Source organism: Hermetia illucens, chromosome 3 (assembly GCF_905115235.1).
Source record: "Hermetia illucens chromosome 3, iHerIll2.2.curated.20191125, whole genome shotgun sequence".
NCBI classification, from domain to species: domain Eukaryota; kingdom Metazoa; phylum Arthropoda; class Insecta; order Diptera; family Stratiomyidae; genus Hermetia; species Hermetia illucens.
The window spans coordinates 23489822-23515381 of NC_051851.1; the positions used below are offsets into that span (position 1 = coordinate 23489822).

At 40.8% G+C, this 25560-nt stretch overlaps 1 protein-coding gene across 1 annotated transcript; it reads right to left on the reverse strand.

Annotated features, from left to right (window-relative positions):
- Positions 1–10322: 10322 nt before the first annotated feature.
- On the reverse strand, positions 10323–24451 carry LOC119652803 (M-phase inducer phosphatase). Its single transcript, XM_038057127.1, has 3 exons — positions 23728–24451; positions 14377–15708; positions 10323–11741 (listed from the first exon to the last, which is right to left on the reverse strand). Exons 1-3 carry the CDS (start codon positions 23778–23780, stop codon positions 11465–11467), a joined length of 1662 nt encoding a protein of 553 aa, XP_037913055.1. The 5' UTR covers positions 23781–24451; the 3' UTR covers positions 10323–11464.
- Positions 24452–25560: the final 1109 nt, after the last annotated feature.

The window sequence follows — 25560 nt, forward strand, 5'->3', positions numbered from 1 at the left end:
CCTTGAAATGGAAATGTAGATTTTATAACAAATTTTTTGGTTCCTGTGGGGCCAAGCAGTGCACTGCAGGATAGACTGACGCGAAACATAGCTCCCTGAGCCCAACCTATCTCTCTCTGAGGATGAGCTGCCTCTCCTCTGGAGCTTCCAAGCCTCTCGTCTACCAAGACCATTAGTGAGTGGTGATAGCCACACCCTGTACAAGGTGACCCTACTATTAGCAAAACGCTACGGATATAGATTGGGGAGTCGAAAAACACCTTCCCCAATCCAGGGTGTTATGCGAACCGTGCCCATTGGATAGTTTGCATCAGGGATAACTGACTGTATTCGAACGGAGCCTCACTGATACCTGGTCGCCTCAATGAGTAAGTTAGACCTTACCGTACTACGGGGGGCTATGGCACGGCGGACATCCTAATCACCATACCCGTGGGAATCAAATGAGTACAAACAACAAACAAAAGAAAACGAAAACCAAAAAAAGTGGGGCCCCGTACCGCACAAAAACTGGTTAATCAGGCGGAGGCACAACTCCGAAATACTGAGAGCCAGGTGATTACACTCAAGAAGGAAGAAGTTGGGACGTCAAGCAGTGGATTCAAGGTTAACAGTGGTATACTGCGTGAACAACAACCAACGAACGCCACTGTTCAAAGAGCAAGGACCAGCAAAAGCATGTCTGAGATAAATATATCAGACATCAGGAAGGAGACAGGTCTCAGTGGCGCAGGTGTTAAATGGTGCCTGCGCTATCTGAAGGAAGGCCTGAAACCAGAAGGGGCCCTTAAGAAGGCTCAGAACAGAGCTAAGCCATGTCTACCGGAGCCGAGAAAGCGGGGAGCAGCAGAAATCAGCACGCATGAAGGGAATGTTCCCAAAAATCCAAACCTGAACACAAGGGGGAAGAAAACCCGAGGAGGTCAAGGGTGAAGGCAGGACTCTGGAAGCCCGTCATTACCTATGCTAGTACGGTAAAGAGCATTCGACTGGCCATACTGCCAAAAATGTTTCCCGAGCAAATACTCACTCGTGAGGAGTAGGAAACCATTGAGGACCTTGTCGTCAGGCAGATGTGCAAGGGATGGACTTCGAAACTTGTGTTTACCGGAACACGCTTTCGACCAGGCCTTATACTGGGGGACTGCGCGACGGGGGACACTGCAGAATGGATTAGAACCACAGTTCCTAGATTGCCAGGCTGAGAAGGGGTAGAACTATCAACATGTGCTTGGGATGATATACCAGCAGCCCAAATGGTGACAGTTTTTCTGCCAAAAGCCGCGACAATAGAAACGGAAGACCTTATGGGCCTCCTAATCACCCAGAATGAAAATCTTCATACCCGACTATGGAGAGTCTTCAGAAGCAAGGTGGAGGGCAAAGGTAAACTCCTCACGATCGGGGTAGATGACCGATTCCTGGTGGCAATCAAACGTCAGAGTTGCCATATCAACTATCGATTTGGCATGTACATAGGGAAAAGCCGAGGAAAGATGACTCGGAAAAGACACCGGATGAAAAGCATACCGAGGTCCCCGGTAGAAAGGACTAGGTCAACCAGGGAGAAAGACCTGCTGCTCAATGAAGAGCAGAAGTTGGGCGACCTAGACCTAGCACTCCTAGGGCTCAGGGTGGACAGCGATGCGCAGAAAAGCGCCATAACGGAGGAGGAGGGGGATACTCCGTCAGTGGAAAAGAGCTCTAAACAATAACGGAGCCAATGGCCAGCACTAAGATAGCCCAGATAAACCTCCACCATCCGAAAGCTGGATCTGCGGTAATTGCAAGGCTAAGTTCCAAGGAGAACATTGGAATAGTGCTGGCTCAGGAGCCCTGGGTGCACCGAGGGCAGATTCGCGGTCAGCAAGGAGGAAACATGCAGGTAATTTGGGACTCCTCTTGTGACAAACCAAGAGCTTGTATAATTCTTAAACGTAATTTAAAATACATGTGTCTTTCAGAGTTCTTAACCGGGGACTGTATCGAGAGGCAGTCGTGGCATCGAGATACTTCCCAGGAAACGAAATCCGGGCTCCACCGGAACAACTCGCAAAACTGGCGAAGTATTGGGAGAAGAGGGCGTTATCACTTCTTCCCTATAACTTAGAGAACACTTCAATATTTGTGGCCAGCACTAGACATAACTTTAGGAAATACTTTAATGAACGGAATGGTCAGAAATTGGAGGGTGTTGGATGAACCCTCTATGTCTGATCACAGGATAATCAGATTCGACATTGAGGGTAACTCCGAAATAGAAAGAATAATAAGGAATCCAAGGAGAATGGATTGGGAATCCTATGTAGAGCTCCTGAGAAACAACATGGCCCACTTTCAAGGGGGCGGTGACGTCAGGAGCGAACTGTAACTGGAAACACTGGTGGAAAACCTCAACACAGTCGTCATTGATGTTTATGAGGCCAGCTGTCCGGCTAAGACAGTAAGGTCATCAAGGGATGTACCATGGTGGAAAAGGTAGCTGACCAGAATGAGAAGAGAGGCACGAAAACTCTTCAACCGGACAAAACAAACCGGAGACTAGCAGAGGTACAAAAATGCATTGAGTAACGCGATTAGGAAGGCAGAACGGAACAGCTTCAGGAAATTCTGTGAGGGGATCGAATAGATCACTGAAGCAACCAGGCTTTACAAGGCTGTAGCTAAAGACGGGGCAATATCCTCTGTCTGTTTGAAGAAGGAAGGTGGGGCATTTACCGAGAATGAGGAGGACAGGGTACACCTGCTTCTCAGAACTCATTTCCCGGGGTCCTACCCCACGGTGGCAGGCGACAACATTCTGCCTGACATCCCAACCACGAATAAAAGGGGAAGGAAGGAGAACTGGGGACTAGCAAAAGAGGTATGCTCAGAAGCTAGGCTAAGGTGGGCAGTAGGAATTTTTAAACCACTGAAATGGAACTGGAGTAGATGGCATCTTCCCAGCACTAATCCAGAGAGGCCTAGGAATTATCTTACAGTCTCTTCTAAGGGTGGAAAGGGGGAGCACAGCACTGGGATTCATACCAAGTGCATGGAGACGCACAAAAGTGGTCTTTATTGCGAAAGCGGGAAAAAGCATCCTTTTCCCCCTATATCTTTCAGACTAATTTACCAAACGTCGTTCGTACGTAAACGGTGGAGAAGGTCATAGACAACTATATTAGAACTAACGTTCTAAAGCGTAATCCCCTACATCACTGTCAACACGCTTACTGTATCAGCTGACAGAGGCACTACGGGACGCCATAGAAACAAAAGAAATTGCACTGTGCGCGTTTTTGGATATAGAAGGAGCATTCGAGAACACATCGCACACAGAGATACAAGATGTCCTGAGCCGCAAGGGAGTGGGAAACACCCTGGCATTCTGGATGGGCAAAATGCTAGAAAGCAGGCAAATAGAAATACCGATAGGTACAAATTCTATCGTCATGAACACTACTCAAGGTTGTCCACAGGGCGGGGTACTATCGCCGCTGATGTGGACGAGCTCCTGAACGTGCTAACAAATACTGGAATACAAGTCCAGGGTTACGCGGACGACATTGTTTTAATCTGCAGGGACAAATATGAAGATACCCTATATGATAGAATCCAAATTGTACTAAGGGTTACTAGTGCCTGATGCAGGAAGGTGGGATTGCGGATCAACTCAGCCAAAACCCCATAGTACCATTCACTAGGAGGCGTAAGCTTGATCACCTGAGAGCCATAAGATTACATGATATGGAGGTGAAACGAGAAACAGTAGTGAAATATTTGGGAATTACGTTAGACCAAAAATTGCTCTTTAAAACGCATGTCAGAAACACTTGCCGGAAAGCCACGAGGACTCTGATAACTTGTAGGTCCACAGCAGGAAAAAAATGGGGTTGCAGCCCAAAGAGTATCTTTGGATATACACTGCAATAGTAAGGCCAATGATTACCTAGGGAGCGGTAATCTGGGCAGAAAGAACCGAACTCAGCACACAAGCCAGGGAATTACATAAGCTCCAAAGGCTGGCTTGCGTGTGGATCAGTGGGGCAATGAGAACATGCCCAACGGCATCCTTGGAGGTCCTTCTGGGATTAACCCCTCTTCATCTGAACATACAGATGCAGGCAAGGAGGGCAATATTCAGGATGACCGATAGTATTAGTGAGTCGGGGAGCTGGCTAAATCGAAGGAAGATTGATATTCTTTCTAGGCGGTATCCCGAATTACTGATACTAAGGGATAACATGATAAGGAGGTTTCACTTTAATAAGAAGTTTGAGGCACGTTCGATTAACAAGGCAAGTTGGGAGAGCGTGGCTGAGGCATACGGCTTAAACCAGCAGTAGTAGGGAAGTAGGGAACATACTAAAATTCCTGACGGTTATAGGCTTGCTTGAGATATTATGATTAATAGGTACACTATAACCAACAAAAGGGGCACAATAGTTCTTTAAGGATGCAATGCGACTTTCCCATAATAGATAACAATAATAATAGATAGTAAGGAACGGGCCTATAATTCTCTGGTTTGCTAGAGATACCCTTTCTCCTAATGGCAATAATATTATCTATTTTCAAGGTGTAAGGGAGCGTTATTTATGTAGTTGTAGAATACAAGTAGGGACTTGACTGAGATCATCGGGACGTTTCTTATGAAATTTCGTCAGGCCCTGCTGATTTTTTACCGTTTAGATTTTTTTCGAATCTGTGGGAGTGGTTGACGGATTCGTTGACGAAAAAGTGGTAAACTTATAGCAATTTCTTGAGATGAAATCTTTGATTTGTTGATTGAACAGTCACAGTGAGGGTTGGGTCTTTCCGTGGAAGAGATACATTGAGCTGTCGCTCAAAAGATTCCGCAAGGACTGCTGCTTTTCCAGCGTCACTGCAGATAGGTTCTCTGCTGTTAGTCGGAAGGAAGTTGCGGGATTTATGCTTTCCGGTTGGCCTACTTATATTTTGAAACATATTTGGCCCGAGCTTGATATCTGCGTTGCCGCCCGATGCTCCTTTCTCGTTCCAGGAAATCATATTATGAAAAGACTGATGTGTAGACTGTTAACTTACTGGTCTTTAGGAAGGTGGGTGAAATGTTAGGTCGTGAGTAATCACCCCTCCTTTACCGTAGTGACTTATGCAAACTTTTCAAAGAATATATCTCCTGTTATTTCTAATTTTCCTGTTGTAACTGTAAAGTAATAATAATAATAATAATCGTTGGCGCAACAATCCAATTTCGTACGACAGCCTTGTGCTCCAACCACTCAGCTACCCGGACGGAAGACAATATATAGAAAACAAATTACTTGTTACATATTGTCCTCAGAGGGAGGAGCAAGTAAATGGCTAACCTTACGATTAAAACTAAAGACGGAGACAAAGCCAAAGGATCCAAGCCGTAGGGCGTTGTAGGACCGGGATAGTCTCGGGATCGGGCAGTGAAAGTAAGTCTCGAGCTCCGCGAAGGGTACCTCAAAAATGTCCGCACTACGTGTATTATGAGAGGCGGTGCGGAAAATAATATACGAGTTGGCAGGCATCAGGCAATTGCAGAGTTTGAAAAGAGTACACATATCAAGGAAGATACGGCGTTGCTGCAGAGAAGGGAGATTGAGGGTGCGAAGTGGAAGGTTCTATTTGTAAAAGAGGGTTCGGGCGAATTTGTGTTGTCAACTTCAAGAGCGCGACAGTCACGGATGCGGAAGGAGGACCACACTACACAGCAATATTCAAGGATGTTTCTGACAGGGAAGTTGAAGAGTGTTAAGAAGGGCTGAATTGAGGTAAAGTCGAAGGAAGAACGTAGGATAAAACCAGACATTTTGGAAGCTGTATTGATGATGTCAATGAAGTGGGAATCGGAACGAAGTTTGTCGTCGAATATTACATCCAGGTCTTGGAAGGAGGTCAATTGTGAAAGGGGTTGTTCACTAAGAGAATAGGAAAATGATGTTGGGGAGGGTTTAAGCGAATAGCACGGGATGCCATAGAAACACATCCATTCTAACATCGTCGAAGAATTATGGCATTCGTCACCTGTTGAAAGTTATGGCGCCTCGAAAAGAGGCTATTTCCGTAGTTTATTGGTAAGGCAATCACCGTCGCAATGGGCAAGGAAGGTTATAGAGGGCGGTCGACCTGCACCTCCCTGAATAGGTTTGATATCTTCCTTCTCCTCCACCATAAAGTTTCCACTGCTCCAGAGATAGGGCTGAAATTCTGAAAATTATTGAAAACGCCAGACAAGAAATCGAACATTGAAAGATTAACCAGATATGCGCGGTAATTGTCAACCGTTAGAGCTGCTGAAATATCTAGAAAATAAGATTCGACTAGAAACAGAACGAATCAGAGTTTCAAAGGCTGCTGAAACATGTTTTCTTTTTTTATAATTTTATTAGAGACTATTTCAAATCATATTACAAAAAGATTTGATAAAAAAAAAATTGTAGGAGTTGATTTTTTGCAGGTTTTTTCGATTTTTTACATGCTACAAAAAAAAATTAATTTTCGTATTGGTTTTCAATCAATACTTGGTCCATTTGCCTATGGCATCATGTAAAGCGATGATTCGGTGCGAAGAACTGTCATACAGTGATTGGATTTTGTCATGAGGGATGTTTGCCTAGGCCACTCTGATAGCTTCTTTGAGTTTATCCTTATTGCTGTATTGCCGACCATTTTCACAAAATGTTCGTGCCAAAATCAACCATACGTTCTCGATAATATCTGGTGACTTCGATGACCAATTGTCAAAACGCCGTATGCCACGCTCAAAATAAGCCAAAGTTGATCTGGCTACATGTATTGATGCATTGTCTTGCTGAAATTGCTAGTTCAGACTAGCACATTCGATGCCATACGCTGGTAAATGAAGGCCAATCATCTGCTGATAATACACAGCTTTCATTCTGGTCGAAATGAATGACAGAGGCATGTTTTTTAAATAGCCAATAGCACTCCATATACCCCATTACTAAGCCACCGCCGGATTGACGTTACTAAAAATTTTTTCTTCAGTACGTAAATCGTGCCAATAATAGGCAAAACCATCTGGGCCATCCAAATTGAACTTTTTCTCGTCCGAGAAAATAATATTCTGCCATTCTTTTGTCCAATTAATGTGATCCAGGGCGAACTTCTTACGGCCTTCAATATTGTTTGAAGTTAACATAGGCTTGCGCGTCATTTTGTTTTATATTTCAAGTACCTGCAACCACTTAAAATCTTTTCTGTACGTCGAACGCCAATGGGTAAATTATATTCCAACTTGATATCACGAGCAGACTTGTTGCTGTTGGCTGCAGATCGTATCAAGTGGCGTTCTTGTGCTGGAGATATCGTCGATGGCAGGCCTGTCGCGCAATTCTTGTCGAAATTTTCACAATTTTCCAGAAAATTTCAAACAACTTTTTCACTCCGATTAATTTCCTTTGCAATTTTGCGGTTTGACATGTTCAATGTAGTCTTTAAGGGGGTCATCCGGTGTGAAGGTCGTTTTTTTGTCTTTTTTTAGAATTTTTTTGTGAAGAACAGGAGAAAGATGCAAATACGAATTTTTCACCATAGATTTACTAATATATTGAGCGTGCATAATAATTTTTCCAGCCCAATCACATAGCTCGTTATTGAAATATAGAGCAATTTATACACCCATCTCCAAAAGGTATTTTTCTGCTGCCATGCTAGAGGGCGCTACGATCATCTTGGAGAAAAAAGTAAACGGCATTTTAACGTACAGACTTAACTACAGTCCGCAAACTAGGATTATTAAAAAATATTAAAAGCTAACTTTTTGGTGCCGTGTTAAACTTTTTTTTTTAATTTTGACGTTTTTTTACGGCTTCTTCAATGAATAAAAAAAAACTACTGAATGAATCGCAATTATCTTAGTTTGCGGACCGTCGAAATATGTTCTGAATAAATCATGAAAATTTCAAGGAATTTCGTTGGATAAATTTAGGGCTATGATGGCAGCCGATTTTCAACATTCAATTTCGAGAAAAACGCATTTAAAAAGTAGAATGCCATTTTTAGCCATAAAACCTTGACTGGCCATTAATGTCATATACCTAGTCCATAAACTTTAGGTTTTTTCAAGAAACACATGTACAGCCTTCGCTTCAATTCTTGTCCTTTTAGCGAAGTCATTCGAACGTTATTCGGTCCGATAAATACGTGCTTTATTACGGCGATCGACATAAATCTGGCATATGACTTATCACGTGTTTAACACTACAATTTCCGAACGACTCCGAATATCAAAAAATCACTTTGCCCATATATTCTACACTACATCTAGATACAATTGATGCCAAAAAAAATTCGATTCCGCGGATTCGACACACAGGATGATCCTCTTAAATCGCCATCCAGCGTATCAAACCACGGTTGTTTCGGACGGCTTTTTGGTTGCTTACTGTTGACTTCGGTGTTGAGACCAATATTGGCAAGTGAATTCCCGTTACAGCGAATTACGTGACCATATCATCGAAAACGTCTCACACGCAGTTTTTCCACGATCGTTGCAACCCCATATCGATCGCGGATATCCTCATTTCGGACGTGATCAAAACCTGTCATGCCACCAGTGCAATACAACATCTTCGTCTCTATCACCGCAAGATGCCCTTCATTGTCTTTTATAGTCGGCCAACACTCAGAACTCTAGAGAGCAGCAGAACGACGATATTGCGGTAAATTTTAGATTTAAGACGTTCGCTGATACATCGATCACAAAGAACACTAGTTGTGAAGTTCCACTTCATCCAGGTCGCATTAGTGCGTGAAGCAATTTCAAAACGCAGTTCTCCATTGGCTGATAACATTGACCCGAGATATTTAATTTCTTCAGTTTTGGGCAGGTTATTGAAGCTGACAGTACTGAGCAATTTAAATATCTCGAGTCAATGCTGTCAGCCAATGGAGCACTGCGTTATGATTCTCACATAGGGAAACACCAAAGCGTTTCCGGTTTCCCAACTTATTTAATTAAAATCTCTGTTTTGGACTCCCGAGCCAGGCGAATCACCCCTTTCTTCCCCACTTTCGTCAGGCCGAATTCACTATAGTGACTTTTAGAATTATTTTCGAAAACTACAACCCGTGCTTCATCATACTCCTAACTTTTTTGCTGGAACCTCCGCAAATTGTTTAAATAAAAATGCATTATTTTCGAAGAAAAACATTTTCAAGTACCAAATAATTTCATATACTTCAAATTTCGACTCTACATTCAACATCAATATGATATCGAATCTTGAAATCGAACTTGAAATTTACTTAGTCATTTGAACATCTTTATTATTTGTATATTGTGTGTAAATTATATTTGTAATATAAATAATTCTGCATCAAATATTAATGTTAATTAAATTTTCAATTTCAAATAGTAAACCAACGAATGATTACTTGCATATTACCAACTATCCGATCTGCTCTAATAATATTTCTCCATATTTCTAAGTCGTATTTATATTATATTAAGATTTAGTCGATATTCCTCATCCACACGATTCTCGCAAGCAAACTTTTGTACATCACATAACACAACAATTCCGATTACTACTTGCTTCTATGAATTAAGATAAATCTAGTATTTCACTATTACAACAGAATATGCACACTTAAACGGTATTACTGGGGCGCAAAAATGCATAATTACTCGATTCAGGCAGTCATTTGGGGCTGGTGGTGGTGCAGTAAGTCTATTGCAAAGGATGCTGACTACAAGCGATTTGAGTACAATTCATTAATGTGTGGGTGCTCCTTGTATCTTTCGTTTATCAATTTTATCTTAAAAATAAGAATTGAACTACGTACTTGCTCGCGTTTTTATCGAAACTAACAAAATTTTATATATTAGAATTTTTAGGAATAAAAGAAATCTTTTTCTCTGTCTAATTTTGAAAATAAACAAAATTTCCATTGGACCGATTTATATATAATTTTGAAAAAAAATCTGCGAAAAATAGAATATTAGTAGATACAAAAAAAGCGTTATTCTTCTAATAGTTTTCGTTGCACTCTCAAGATATTATTACATAATAATTCTTTATCCAATTCATTACGTTTAATTTAGATTGAACTTTTTGAGGGAGTTGCTTTTCTCAAAGGAGGAAAACTGTTTTGTTTTGGACAATTTCATGCGTGGAGACATCTTTTCAAGCTGTTTCTCGCGATATACAAATGGTTTTGAGTGATATAAACGAGCCTCCCCCATTTTCGAAAATAACAATTCAAAGGGAATTGAATCGTAATCAAATGGATCCACTAGGTACGAATAGATAAGTAGATAGTGTGGCTTGCTTGTGCTTGGATATATACATAAACATAACGAGTAGGAATTATATTAGATTTATTTTGAATATTTAATGTCTTTTGTTTTCATTCGTAATCATTGTTTCTCTTAAGTGCTGAGTGTTCTTTTATGTACAGTGTGACTTAGGGCTCTAAAAATTATAATAAAATGTCTTTTATTTACAGTTAACGTAGATCAATTCGGTGGACTAAAAAAATCACAGATTACACACATACTACACACTACCTTTGATTGATTGAATTTTGAGATATTTTATTTGTAATTTACTTTGTATTGGATTCGGTTCAAAAATATTTCATAGTTTTTTTTAGTTGTTGGTGAATTTTGGTTGTTTTTTTTTTAAAGGAGGTCCAGGAAAATATATTTTTATAAATTTGGAAACATAAAACATAAAAAATTCTAATCCATTGAGAAACAATCTGGATAAATTTCGGGATAAAATTCTCAAACAAATCAAAAGGCTAGAAGACAGTATTTGTTTTATATTTTTGTATGTTTTTTTTTGTTTTTTTGTTTTTTTTTCTTTAATTAAAAGGGAAATAAAAAATATATATATAAGCGATTTTTTTAAGATCTTGAAAATAAGATCTGGTCTAGAGCTAATTATTATGCGAAACTTTTCAATATTTCTACATTCTTCTTAGATAAAAGATAACTAAATAAAGATACAATTAATAATATAACACATAAATGCCCGTTAACTTGAATGAAGCGTATTTCAAGAGAGTGTAAAGCGTTTTTTTTGTCGTATTTGTATTATTTTTGGTTATTTACAGGTTGTGTATGGCATTCAACTGGGGGATTGTGGAGAAATTTCAGAATCTCCGTGTTCAAAGTTAAGGAGCATTTTTGCAATATTATTCCTTTTTTTATATATAAATTGATTAGACATTTTGTCCTTTTTTTACTACATAATGCACAGGTTTGGATTCTTTTTTGTTTGTTTTTTTTTGTTAATTTTTGACTAATAATTTACTTAAAAAATATCATTTCAAAGATTTCAGATTTCTCTTTTTCTTTTTTCTTGAAATTGATTTCCATTTTTTTTACACTTCCTTAGCTAATTGATATTCAATTTGTTTTAAGTTATTTCCTAATATTCAGTTTTTTTATTGTGTTTGTAGCCGCTGACAAGTTTTCGTTGAAAATACTTGGGCTGGATTACAGAACCAAGCGAGACCGAGACTTCATGAAACGATTGGCTGATGCCGAGGCTTTGATGTCGCCACTCCAACTTTTTGATTTTGCACGACATTGCTTGTAGTGATCCACGTAGGAGGGGTGGAGCATTGGCCGGTAGGCAACCGGATCACACAATTCTGAATACTTTCCAAAGAATTCTTTGTAGCCTCCGTGAAGGAGATAGATTTCAGGATAGTGAAGGGCAGGATAGGCGTTGGTATTGCGTTGGCGATCGTTACTTCGCAGGAAACGTGATCTGGAATTAAGAGAAAGAGAAATGTAATTAGAATTAGTTTGGCTGTTGGTGGCTCAAATACACTTTATTAAATCCTAAGAATCATATTCAGTCATAATTTGAAGAAAAAAAAAGCGTTTATGCATCATTATCGCCAAAAGGTTATCATTGTGTTGGTCCTGCGCTCCGGGTGATATTTTTTAGAGAAATTCATTACCATCGTAACAGCCTTCCGGATTTGACGCTCGGGGAAGATGTACTCGTACCCTTGGAATGAATCAAAAATGTTAAGTCAATAAGCTAATTATGGCATTGAGACAGTCGACAAAGGCATCATATGAACTTCATACAAATAGTTCTCAAGTATTTTGACCCGTTCCTGACGATAAGCTTGCTTGGGGTGACAAATCCTTTGGTATTTTTTAGCGCCGAGTTTCTTCTTCAATATCCCCCAGGGAGAGAAAAAGGCAGAATTTGCCAGCCATTTTTGGTTGATGCGCGCTTTATGAGACGATGCTGAGTCTCCCTCGTCTACAGGCGAAATGGTTATGTGGGCATGGTTTGACCACACCTTCCAAGATCCAAAAAGCAGGTGCTTTTATTTTGACGCTACAGTCCAAAAGGACGAATGGAGAGCGGTCATCAGCTGTTATAGCGAACCAAACCATTATCATGAATGGTACCTGCTTTTTTGAGGCTATTCGGAGGCGTAAATTTCCGGATGACCTCTCTGACAAATGAACCTCATTATTTTGTTTGTTGGCATGTTGCTCGAGAACAAATGAGGCCTCATTAGAGAATATGATATTCGGAAGCTTACTATTTTCGTGCAAGCTTCAAGGAATTGTTTATATCCGAAGCGTTGCATGCTTCGTGGTAATAAGTTTAGCTTAACAGTCGTTTCCCTTTTATTTAATCCTCTTCCCCCAAAAGGTAAAAAATCGAAATTCGAATACTTTTTTCACCGTTATTGCAAACAAGGCTTTCAGTAACCAAGGCGGTCTGTAGCGCACAAAATTCAAGAATGGTGAAAGCGGACTCAAAATTTAGACGCATTCAAGGCGACCAACTGCCTTGTTACTGAAAATTGATGTATCCTTGTTGAAGCCAATAAATGGACCACACTTTCTGCTGAGGTGGACATTCTTCAAATAGCTATTATCTGGCATTTCTACGCTCTTGGGAAAAGCAAATGTTGTAAAAAATTGCCTGATCACTTGACCAAACTATTGGAAACACTATGCGAAAACCGCTTTCTGCACCGAATTGTGACTTGGGATGGAAAAATGGAAGCCTCGTCGAGAGGACCGCTTCAGTCTTTAACAAAATAAAATTGATTGTGTGATCTCGGATGGGTGAATGGGCATATAATTTTCTCCGGGGTGGATTTTCTTCCCGCGAACTCTGAAAAAAACGCACCTATTCGGACAATCCAAACAAAAAATCAGTGATGTAAGGTAACCGATAGTCAAGTGCTACTAATTTCTAAGAAATACATAATTGTGTATTTTGCGCATTATGAAGACATCATCCACTGGTTCCAGACGGTCAGCCCATTAACGTAGACTTCTACTGTGCAAAACCTGATCTACATGTATGCGGCACTTGGAGGAAAGTATCCTGCTTTGATCAATCGGGGACCGTATTTTTCATCTCATCCCGCCAGACAGACCAAGGAGAAGATGTAAATTTGTCTGCCCTAGCCACATTCCTTCACTGCTTGTTTGTTAGAGGATTTATTTCCAATAGACTAGATAGCTCGGTTAAAGATCAAACAACGAGCGACTATTAGACCCATAAATGTTCTCATTTTGAGTTTACTTGCTTTCAGGGTTTCGATATTGCTTGAGCAGTCTCGGCTTTGCTAATTCGAAGTGCAGATCTCGGACCCTTCAATGGTGTTTTTGGCACGCCTTTCTTGCAAGTTGATCCGTCCTCTCATTGTTACCTTGTTGTCAACCCCTCTCCGCCCTATCTATCTCAACGTTATCTCATTTTCAGCAGCTAGGGCCACACTAGTGAATCGCATAAACCTCTGTCCGAAACTTCTCGGATTGTCAAATGGAGATGACTTCATTCTCTCAATGTTGTTTCCGGTTAGGCCCCACGTTGGGCGCCATTGCGAAATATCTCTAATTTGAGGTATGTTTCTGCTTCCCTCATGCGTTGTGCCTCATAGTCACCTGAACCATGAAGAAGAATGAGGCTGAGGATACAATCCGTCATGGATTTCAGCCCCTCGTCATGTATCTAGGCTTACGTAAAGTCGGCTCCCCGTGCGAGTTCCACCTGGAAATTTTTGAAGCACGACACTGTGAGATCCTAAAATGCTCAAAAGAGTAGTTTGGAAAACAGAGGGGGATGCTGACGAAGAGAGCGTTGTGCTAGGCCGCACAGGACCAATGCAACCAGAACGATTTGAATCATCCCCCATAGTCCCCTAATTTGATGCCTTCAGACTTGGCTTTCTCATCTCTTTGAAGATTCAGATGAATAGCAAAAAATGTCCTTCCTACACGTCAGTAAACCGTTTAAAAAGTATTTGCTGCTTTGATGAAAAAACAAAGCCTCTTAAAATTTACATTTCTTCGCTACTTATGACTGATTATGATTTCTAAGTTACAAATATAATGAGAGAGCCGTAAAAGATACTTACAATTTCGGTCCACGTTCTGACGAAAATTCACAATGAAATACTAGGATATGTCTCTTTGGTCCTTCAGCTTGTACAGTCGGTGCTTCAGTCTTACAATTGACCAGTTCCTCAAGAATCTGATCATGAGTATAGAGATTATGAGCTCCACGTATGTGTCCACCTTCAAATTCATACGGATACCGGCAATCTATTATCTTAAACGATGCAACACTATCGGCAAATTCTCCTTTAATTAATCTCGCCATTGTGTCGCATGATATCGATTTCAAATCCTGATGTCGTCCATCCATTAACGGCAGACAGAATGGCTTGCTAAAGTCCCCAATTAAATCAGGCTCTGACGACGATCGTGCCAACGCAGTCATAATATGAGCATCGTTCAGTGACATGGATTTTCGCAGAACAGGCCTAGGAGGCTCCTGCAGAAATTGCTGGGAGTTGATGATGGAGTTTTCTTTTTCATCGAGATCGGGTTTGTAGCGCTTACTCTGGATCGGGCTAGTACTGGGGGGTTCGGGTCGCTTGAAGCAACGTTCGCCGGTTAGTGTTAGTCGCGGTGAATTCTCATCGAGTTTCTTCAGGATTTCAGGAGTCTTGGGCTCAAAAAGGACATTTCTTGTTCGATGTTTCTCATTTGAGTCGGTCAAGCTTAAGCATCGTCGCACAACAGGTCGCTTCATTTCCGGAGTGGTTTTTACGTTTTTAATGTCTCCACTGATCAATGTGTTCATGTTTGTAGGGAAATTCGAAACGTCCTCAAGAGCCTCCATATCAAACAGTTCCATATAGTCGTCCTCCATGGATTCCGTGGAGGTCGAGCTGAGACTGTTGAATATTCTGAAGTTGTTTTTCGGGGAAACGCGACTTTTATATTCATGTTGGATCATTTTTTGTGGCGATTTCTCGTCTTGTAATTTGGGTAGCCGTGGTTCGGTGAAATGGAACTTCTGGAAACCGCTCGATTTGCCATCTTGGAAAGAAGCACAATCACCGCGGAGTCGATCATTATCCACTATAGTAACTGTATCATGGACGACGGTGAAGCGTTGCGGACTACCTTCTGGCGGCAGATAGGCAATGTCCATGATAGGGCTAGGCGGACAAGGCTGCGGACTCCTGGATCGTGGACTGTGACTGCCATAGAAGGACATTTCATCGATTGGCATTTCATCGTGATGTTTATCAAAGAGATTGTTCTCGTCATAGTTGCTGTCACTCGTTTCCAGGATATCATCAAGCCGCCGTTGAGCAAAACGTGCTCGCAATGACTCCGATGAGCGTCGGTCCACCCGCGTTCGCGACGAACTCAGCGTGAAGCGGTTCGAGATCAGGCTGCAATGGAAAAAGGACGAATTTTAGTCAAACGGCATTTAAAACACTTGCTTTTATTTATTACATGATTCGATATAAATTAGACGATAAGGATCGCACATAAAAAACAACACAACCACACATCCTTTTTGCTTTTCTCAACACTGAACAGTTATTGGAGATACAAGTTCAATACACCAGGCACTAATTAACGCGGTTTAGAGCGCATCTGAGACAAAACAACGCGTCTTTATCGAGGACCAACTACTATTATATTCCTTTGCGTGGCATCACGCTGAACATGCACCTTCAGACTATGCCACTTCTGATCCGTTTTGAATCCTCGATAGCGCTTGGCTTCATGCGCTATGAGCCTCGTCAAAACACAGCCGCCACCCGGAGTCTGGACGCAGTCTGTCGGCCCCTTGGTAATCGACAGGGGACGCTCAAAAAAACCATAGTAGAGGCGATACGACCATTCAAGTACCCTACGCATGCTACGAGGTGTAGTTTTTAGAGAAGGCGGAGGATCGGGACACAAGCGGAGGAGAGTCAACGAAATGTGTGCCAAATAATTTTATCTCTGTTTCTCGTGTGACGGTAACTTCTATTTCGAAGCTATTCAAGCCTATGGGAGTTATTAATAGTAGGAAGCGCAGGGGAGGATTCGTATGTATATGCATGAGTTCACTCACTGCGTTTTTCCCTCGTTTTGTCACTGTTCAATGTACGGGACACGTAAGGTTGCTTTGGATAAACGTGTGCTCAGTGGTGGCGGTGGCGTTGGGTCGATATGTATGATTGGGAAAAAGGGAAAAGATCGATCTCAAGCCATGATCCTTTTTTGGGCCCGAGCTTTTTTAAATGGATCTACTTTGGGTGAAGGGGTGAAGGACATATTTTGCATGACTAGTGGCTCACTGAGCCCGATATTAATCTTGAGAAGATCCTGCTCAGTAGGCCCATCCGCTAAAGCAAGTCCCAAATTTTTCTAGCCCCCGTCACTGCAGACAATCCTCACTGTTCCTCCCTATACACCACAAACAGACTCAAGACTTATCCGCAAGGCAATCGACCCTCTACAAACCTGTATTTCAGATGGTTCAGTTCATTCCGTTCAATGTATTTTTTCTTCATTTATAATTCTTGTTGTTTCGAGTCTACAATTTTTTTGTTCCCAGTCCACACTTCACTAGTCACATGTTTCATGTACATTTGCCGCCAAAACATACCCAAAAGGGCACAGGCACAAGGAACCTCATCACACATTCCAAATATATCGTGTCGGCTGTAGTTGTATTTATCGTCATATCGTAGCCATCCTGTGACGAGCTATCGACCCGAAACTTTGTACATCTGTACATTTTCATGCGGAGCGTATCTAGGAAGGCACACCAGACACACAGGGCATAGTACCCTATTTTCATTATTATACCCTCCTTGCAGTAAGTACTGTATTATTCCTCGATCGGATGGCTAAGAAAATTTCAAGGTGCTTGAACTAAGCAACACACACAAGACGGTAGAGACAAAATTAAAGACGCAGGAGAAGAATGGAGCGCGGAGGACGGACAGTTGAGGAGACCCCATGCATGAATAATAAAATATAAGAAAATTTGAATAAATTCAAAAGAAAAAGAGACGAAAATTTTCTTAACACAATTCCATTTTGTCACGTACCAAACCGGCAGTGTTTCTTGCGGGGATCAAAAGGAGCGAAAAAATTAGCAAAAACTGATATAGCTTTCCGATGGATCGGCCAAGGACTTGGGCAAAAAAAAATTTGGGAAGCCGTAAAATTGTTGTCTTAATTGAAATATATATGCCTGGGAATTGTTTCAGCTGGTCAGCACGAGGGATTAATCGGTTTTCGAATTTTGGGACCGGTTGTTTGGTATTATCGATTGATCCCAAATGGGTCGAGGGAGAAATTCGCTTTCGTAATTTTGTAAGCGTTTAAAAATGTTAATTTTATGGGAGGCTAAATGAGGCTCTTTCATGGGATATATTTTTTTGAAAGGCTTTTGCATGTGGGATAAGTCCAGCGTATTCAATTGTGTTTGTTCTCTTTGACCTCTGTGTTTCGAGAGGGCTGTTGATGGAGGCGTCTATTGGAAATATTGTGACCCTTCTCAGCAAAAACCTTGAACTGATTTGAATGGATTTTTGGCATTTGTTTAGTGAAGCCATTGTTTCGTATAATGGAATTGAAAAGTCAGAATTAAAGTCGGGATTTTTCGGACACTACCAGCAAAAAGAGAGTTCTTGTGGACCGGAAAAAGGACCTTCGATGAAATGATCTTGCGTCCCATAGGATCGAACAACAATTTTAGAAATCTGGCGGGAGGACTTGCCGCTCGATATACTCTTCATGGTGATGAAGGGTTTCTTAGAGTGTCTGACTTGTCGGGCTGTACTATCTACGATATCGCTGAGAGATAGCACCTGAGGGATTGACAGTGTTATTGGACGAAACTTACAATGAACACGAAAATTGAGAGATGATCATAGTGTTCATTCGATTACTCCTCGATCCCACGTTGGGCGCTATTTTTAATAGACACGAGAGTTCAGGGGTAATCGGGGAGACACCAGAGTTACTTTTTATGAACCACTTCGATGGAGTGGAAAGGCTTGAACGGCCAAAATTCGCCAATATGTCCGGATGGTTTTACAACTCTGCTTTAGTAAACGGCTAAAACCAACTTGAATGTTCGATTGTGATTCAATTTTCATTCTTTTAGCAAATGGCGCCCAATGTGGGGTTGGTGATAGTCAATGTTTATTCGATCACTCCGAACCCCACGTTGGGCGCCATTTGTTATAAGTACAAAGTTGGAGGATAATCAAGTATCGTGTTCATTGCAAACTTTCACTACAAAAATTGGTTGAATTATTGGCGGCTCTACAAATTACGGACGGAATGAAAGAGGTTCGCAAAATAAAAGTCAAGAAAATGACGTTATGTTGCCTCTATATTAAGAAGACCACGACGCTAGCAGTCAGTCAAGTGTTGGATGATTCTTTGGTATATTTTCAAAACCTTGTACCCATGCCGTAACGAGCAGAATAATATCATTGGCTGAAAAAAGAGGTGAAAGAGCATTTGATGAATTTTAGGATCGGATTTGCTCCGCACTCTGTTTCCTTGGTTGTAGGTTCACCAAGCTAAGCCAAATTGCAGCCTTCTTGAACTGAAAGTGAGCGCTGGTGCTTGGTGTGTGGAAGAAATGATGATTTGGATTTAAAATAACCAGTCCTTGCTGTTCATAATTTAAAGAAAACTCTCCGATCCTCTACCAGTGGAGCTAATGATAGTGAAGAACTGTCCTAATCTTTCAATATGGATCTCTCTTTAGAATTCCTGCTTTGTACTTGGTAGAAACGTTGATGTGAAGTTCCAAGAACTAATAAAGCCCCCAATCTTCTACCGGCGGAACTAAGGGTGCTTACAATCGTGAAGGATCTCCATTTCGAATCAAAAATGAGCGCCCCTGCTTGGCATTTGACAGAAATGACGATGCGAAGATCACAGAACTAACACTTGCCATTCCAAGTCTAAAGAAATCCTTCCCAACTACTACTGGCGGAACTAAGGGTTTTGAAATGATATCCTTGCGTTTCACCGACGTGCAGGCCAGATACTCGTGAAGATGTTGATAAAAAATCGGAAGGAGTAGATAGACCATGTATTAAAAGACGACAACTTCATTGTGGGTTATACGGTGGAACAGAATTCACTCTCCCAGGATACGCAGCGAGTGGGTGTATGCGTACTTGATATACCATGTCCTACAAGTGAGGACAAACAAGAGTTTAGAAAAGCCAGCAACCATTAAACTGGGGAAGGTAGATTGGTAAAAACAAGCCTTGGATTCATGAAACCTAGTGTAAATGGAGCTTTCAACTAATTTATGCAAAAGGGTGGGGCAGAGAGAGAAAACATAGTTAAAAACAGGAGATCGGTCTGTATTGGTTAGTCGGCTTAATATCCATTAATGAGGGAAAAAAGAAAAAAATACCAAAAGGACAAACACCAAACAAAACCGGTCAATTCAAACGCGGTCACCGAACTTTTTCAATTTTCAACTCACACAAAAGTCGCTTTGCTAGCAAGTAAGGTCCTCTCTCCACCTCACGCCGTTTCATGACGTATGATCTCCTTCGTCCGTGCCACTCTTAAGTTGAATATTTTTTTTCAAATAAATTTTACCTGTTTTTATTAAAAGCCTACTACTTCCTCCCCCCTCCTCTCCCGCATTTTCGTCCAAATGAATGTTTCTTCGCTGGAAACAAGTGGCTTCACAACAAAAAGCCCATTATAGCCGGAAAAAGTGAGAAAGATTGATCTACGATGGTTGAAGGGGAGGGGGGACTGGTCTGATATTCTTGTAGGAAGAGAGGGAGATGTCGACCTGAGATAGCTAAGAGAGGGGAGAGGATATTGATGTGAAATAGTTGAGAGTGGGGGAGACTGAACTGACATAGAGAAGGTTGATTTGTGACCGTTAATTTCAAAATTGTAAATTCTAGTTCGGCCGTTGGAGTGAAAGGGTCTACAAAATGGTCGATCTTCCATTCTAAACCACCGAACGAGATTTAGTGGACTGGGCGACGAGGCTGTCATGGGTTAGAGCTGCAAAACTTTTCTGAAAGTCCAAAGCCTATAGTAGGAGGCTATGATTCCTCGAAGATCGCCTACCGTTTATGTTAGGAAACCGACTCTCCTCTCCCTCTCTCCTTCTTTGTCATCCTCCGGCTACCTCAAAAATGGGTGGAACAGTAGCTAGAAATTATTCTGTATTTCTGGTTTACCATTTGATTGCTTGATGAGGGCAACTTCTTACTCATTGGTCAGTAAGCTAAGAATGCCAAACGCTGATTACAAATAAAAAATACCAAAAGAAGGGACGTGTCTACTCTCCGACCAACACACTATCCGGCTGCAACTAGCTCCATTGTGCCAATTTGGTTCAAATCAATTTTTTGTCAAAACTTTAATTGGTGCCAAAAAATACTTTGGGATGTCTACAAGTCTTTGGCGACGCATTCATATTATCAAAGCCCCAAAATTAGTCCGACTGACTGAAACCTCAATTTTTTGTCCCCGTCCAAAATAGTCCAGCAATCGCATCCCATAAAACTCCCATTCATTCCTTCAATTCCAACTCAAGTAATCACCCAAAAAGATCTACATTCATGCCCTCACGTCAACAGCTGATCTCATTCATGAGTTCTCCCATCATTTCCCAGCCGAATGCAGACTCCTAACAATCAACAAACATCCAGACCTCTGAACTGCTTTTCGCGCATTTAATCTAACAAATTTAGCACATTGAATGAGCTGAAGATCCATGGCTCCTACAAGTGAATATTTGGGTCAAAATTTCCAGGCCCCTTATCAGTCAAAAACATATGTATGAAGAAATGAATAGAAATGACAATAGTCCCGAATCTTAAATGAATAGAAAATTCTATGACCATATTGCCCCCGAAAAGAGGAAAAAAAAATTATCATAACAAATAAATACATTCATGATTGTGTGGCGTCAAAAATGATAATCGCGACAGAGTTTCCAAAGCGGTTTTTGACCCCCTGTTCGTTTTGGTATGTTGCCAAAAGTATAATCAACGAACTTTTTGACGGAATTGGACCATATATTCCGCTGGTCCTATGAATTAAAACCCAGACTCTTCCTGAACCGGAAATATAGCACATATAGACCTCGTTTAAGACGCAGATAATACAAAAAAAAAAAGAAAAAATCCCAGTCACAACGACCGATCTTGACGACGTGCATATGATGAAGATCAGTTAGACCACGGTTTATGGGAGCATGTTGGGTAACTAGCTGTACAATAATTTCACTTTTATTTCTCCTCTAAAAAATCCATTTCGTTTTCATTTGAGCCAAATACAAAGTTATCATGCCAGTCAGTCAGACATAGTCCGCAATCTGCACGATCATTTCTTTGTATGGCACGAAGCATGGTGAGCAAGGTGATAAAAAAGATGTACCTTCTTGTGAGGGGATCGAGAACGTGAACTTAGAGTAGAAGAAAAAAACCCGGAGGCCTCAAAGTCAGCACCAGTCTTCTTTGCGCATGGATTTGAAATGATCGTCTTGGGGGAGACCGTACCAGTATAGCTCAGAGGAATGAAAAAACTTGAACCAGCCAACTTGGTTTTTTCATCTGATGGAGCAGTTTCAAATGAGATCGAAACTCCACTCTCGCTCTCGGGGCTATTTGAGATGCTGATCTTGCCTCGTTTTTCTTGTTGTCTTCATGATTATATGAATAATATCAGAAAGAATTTTGATTAATTTCAACGGTCTCTAGTCATTTTCGCCGGCCGGCTCATAACAAAACGAGAGCCTGACTGAGCTGAGACCAACCAAGTTCAGCTGATCATGCATGCTGATCGCTGCTGGTCAAGCTCTTTTCTGTTTTGATCAATGGAACAGGGAAAATCTAGAAGGCTGACTGGTAGAAGAGCGCTGCAACACTTCAGAGAATATTGGGCCTGCTTTTCGTGCCTTATTGTTTTTCAATGAGTCCCTCTCATGAATATGCCTCTCAAGATCGTATCTTTTTGTTAGGCCGGTATCAACAATATAATATTCACGAGTTGATGTATATATGAAACAAAACAATACAGAAACACTTATGAATCTGGCATATAATTGTTAATCAGCGAATCCGGATGGCGATTGAGATAGAACGTTGGAGACTTGGACTTGGGAAGAAATAACCATGAGAACCACATTTTTCTGTGTGTTATTGGGGTTCTTTTTCACTTGATCGGTATGAATGCTGTGGCTGTGACTATCGATACCAAAGAAGTCGGTTTCTGAAATGTTAAGTGACTTGAAGAGCACAAAGAAGAATGGAGAACAAAATGGTTATAAGTGTGCAGATGAATCGATTTGGTTATAATTACTGGACTAAGAGCATCGAGATTTTTTTATTGAAAGTGAAAATGTTTAGAAATTCAATGGCAAGGTCGGTCAAGTGCTTTTTGATGAAGGTAAGCCTGGGTTTTCCAGGTCTCTTTTGGTAGCCGCTGCAGTTTGTCAAATTCCGAAATACTTAACTCGGATGAATAACAAAAGGATATTTTCTGATGAAACTTATTTAAAGTTGTCCATCAATTTGGAATGACTAAAGGCCTACCGGTGGACCTTCAAAGTCCTTTCGATCCTGATTATTATTTATGGATGAGGTTAAAGCTGAGGCTGATTTTTTTACACTCATTAAGCTAATTTGACACTTCTGCAGGTAGATCAATAAAATCTCATTCATGTTTTTGAAGCAAGCCTTTTTCACAAATTATACCGGAATGAGGATAACTGCAGCATTTGACAAACCAAAAAAAAAATTCTGTTCAAAATTTTTAGTCAGAAAATCCTAAATTCACTTCTTTACTATTAAAACTGTTCGCATGCAATTTAGGGGATGATTAATCATAACAAAAATTCCACAGTCGTTTGCGACCCATCGTTCTTCGAAAACTGAAAAAAAAAATCTTTGCGCACTGTGGAGTACTAAAACACTTCTCAGGACTATTATAATCTGTCTCTGCAAAAAAGAGAAGATACAAAATTGCGTTCCAAATAACAAAGGCTACAATTTTTTTCGAGTTAAGAATTTAGTTCTAAGGGCTAACATCAGCCAAGACCTTTACTACCAGCAACCAGTTAGGGCTATAAAATAATATGATCTGGCTCTATCCTGCTGGAAGGAATTACGACCAATACTGTCAATCCCCAAAATATTTCTGGATCTTGATTGATCCCTTGGATATCTACGAGTAATCCAGGTACTGCTTTTCGATACAGCAAAGGTTCGGTGGTCCCAAAAAGTAGTCTCACTTTTTTTCGATCCTCAGCGAATTAAAAGAAGTGTTAATTCTTGAACTCCCCAAAATCTTATCCACTCAATTCAGTCCACCAATAAATAGCACATAATCACAGTCATTCCAATCAACCACACAAAATATTTCAATAAATCCCAGAAATCAGAGCTTTTTCAAATTACCTCGTACACTCCATCACTTCGCAGGTTTCTTCAGGAATACTTTCCCACAACATTTTGACAAAAACTAAACAATTGACCTAATCCCGAATTATGTTGATTGAAGAAATTATAAATTTTTCATTTATTTAAAAACACCAAAACACACGATATCACTTTGCAACAATTTCCGAATATGGATCAAGAGTGTCCCAAGGAAATCCTGGCCAGTCACCCCTTTTGTTGCGTTGAAGCAAACCAAATCGAAGATTTCTGACTCCAAGGAGATGGGGGAAGGATAGTGTGAGCGAAAGAAAGTCCAGGATTATCCGATATGCAACATGTTTTCAGTACTTTCACAATGTTCACTGTTCACTGCAAATGTTATCATTTTCGATTGATATTCTGCGGAGATGTCTGCACTATCAGAACCAACTTAAGAGACTGCACTTGGGTCTAAAGAAACTGCTGAGTAATATCCGTTGCGGCAGTGAAAATTCTTTGATAAAAATCCTTTTTAGAGCATCTTAAAATCAATTATAATTTTTCTTGATTTTTCAGATGTGTCCGTTGTCTTTTTTGAAAAGAATTAAGAAAAGTAGAATAACCGGTATCCGAATATACGATGTGGTGTATATTTTAGAGGCATATGCACCCCACAACGTGGTCTGAACTCAAATGACTACAGCAAATAATTTGTAGAGGCTTTTTATCAGTTCGAGGAGAAAAATATGCTGTGCGCCCCCTTGGTAATTCAACACGACATACAAGTTATACATAGTCTACCCGACATACAGAAAACACACAGTGAGCCTGCCTTCTTGAGCGTATGAGAACCAACCATACACACACACGGCTCGTTACATACGTACATGCGTACAAGATGAGAAATATATACACAACTATCACACAAGATGCATGGTAAATCAAAGGAATTTCTTCTTCAGATGATCGACGAAACAACAACGACAGCAACAACAAAAGCAACTTTTTCAGCCCCGAGAAACGGCCGGTAGACAGAGAGCGCTCAAATCAAGCTTCCTTCGGTTATAACCCCTGGTCCAGTATGGAGGCAGTGTCTCGAGATGATCAAGTTGATCTTTAAGAATTTATGCATGTATGGCTGAGAGACCTACCTGAATGAAAATTTCCATATGTAGACTCAGCCGACCCAGCCGAATCAGCCGAAGAACATATGATCGGGACCATAATCATATGTGTGTGTTTTGAAGGACTCGTTGCGAAAGGAGCAAGACAGCCGAGAAGGAAACCCATAAAAAGACAAATTATGTGTGTCCAGATTGGGGAAAGACCTCGATCAATACACGGACATTATTGCTTGAAGATCACCAGGTAATTAACATTATATACTCGGCAGGAATTTTCTGGTCCCCGTTACCTACCCTGCAATATATAGGCAAAACAAGTGCATTCATGGAGAAGGGACCTGATCATGTTCTAAAATCAATTCCCTTTGATTTGTCCACAGCTGATTCAAGGGAAGGAGATCTTGACAAGCAACTTCATACCTTCCAGCGAGATCGTCGTTTTGCAGAAGGTATGTGCGGTCATCATTCCTTCTCGGAGCCTTGGTGCAAGAGGAAGGAAGTGATCTCCACGTCCTCAAAGTCCTTGGAATAGAATAGCATTTTTTGGAACAAATCCTCCTTGATTCCTTTGCAAAGACACAATTGATCGCGGTTATAATTTTGGTGTTAAAAATTATCAGCACCCAAAAGCAAATGAAGAAAATGACAAGGACCCAATAAGAGTTAAACAATTTAAATTGATAGTGAATTTCGAAAAGGCTAGGACACACAGGGATTGCGTAAAAGTGAATAGACAAATGTGCATTTC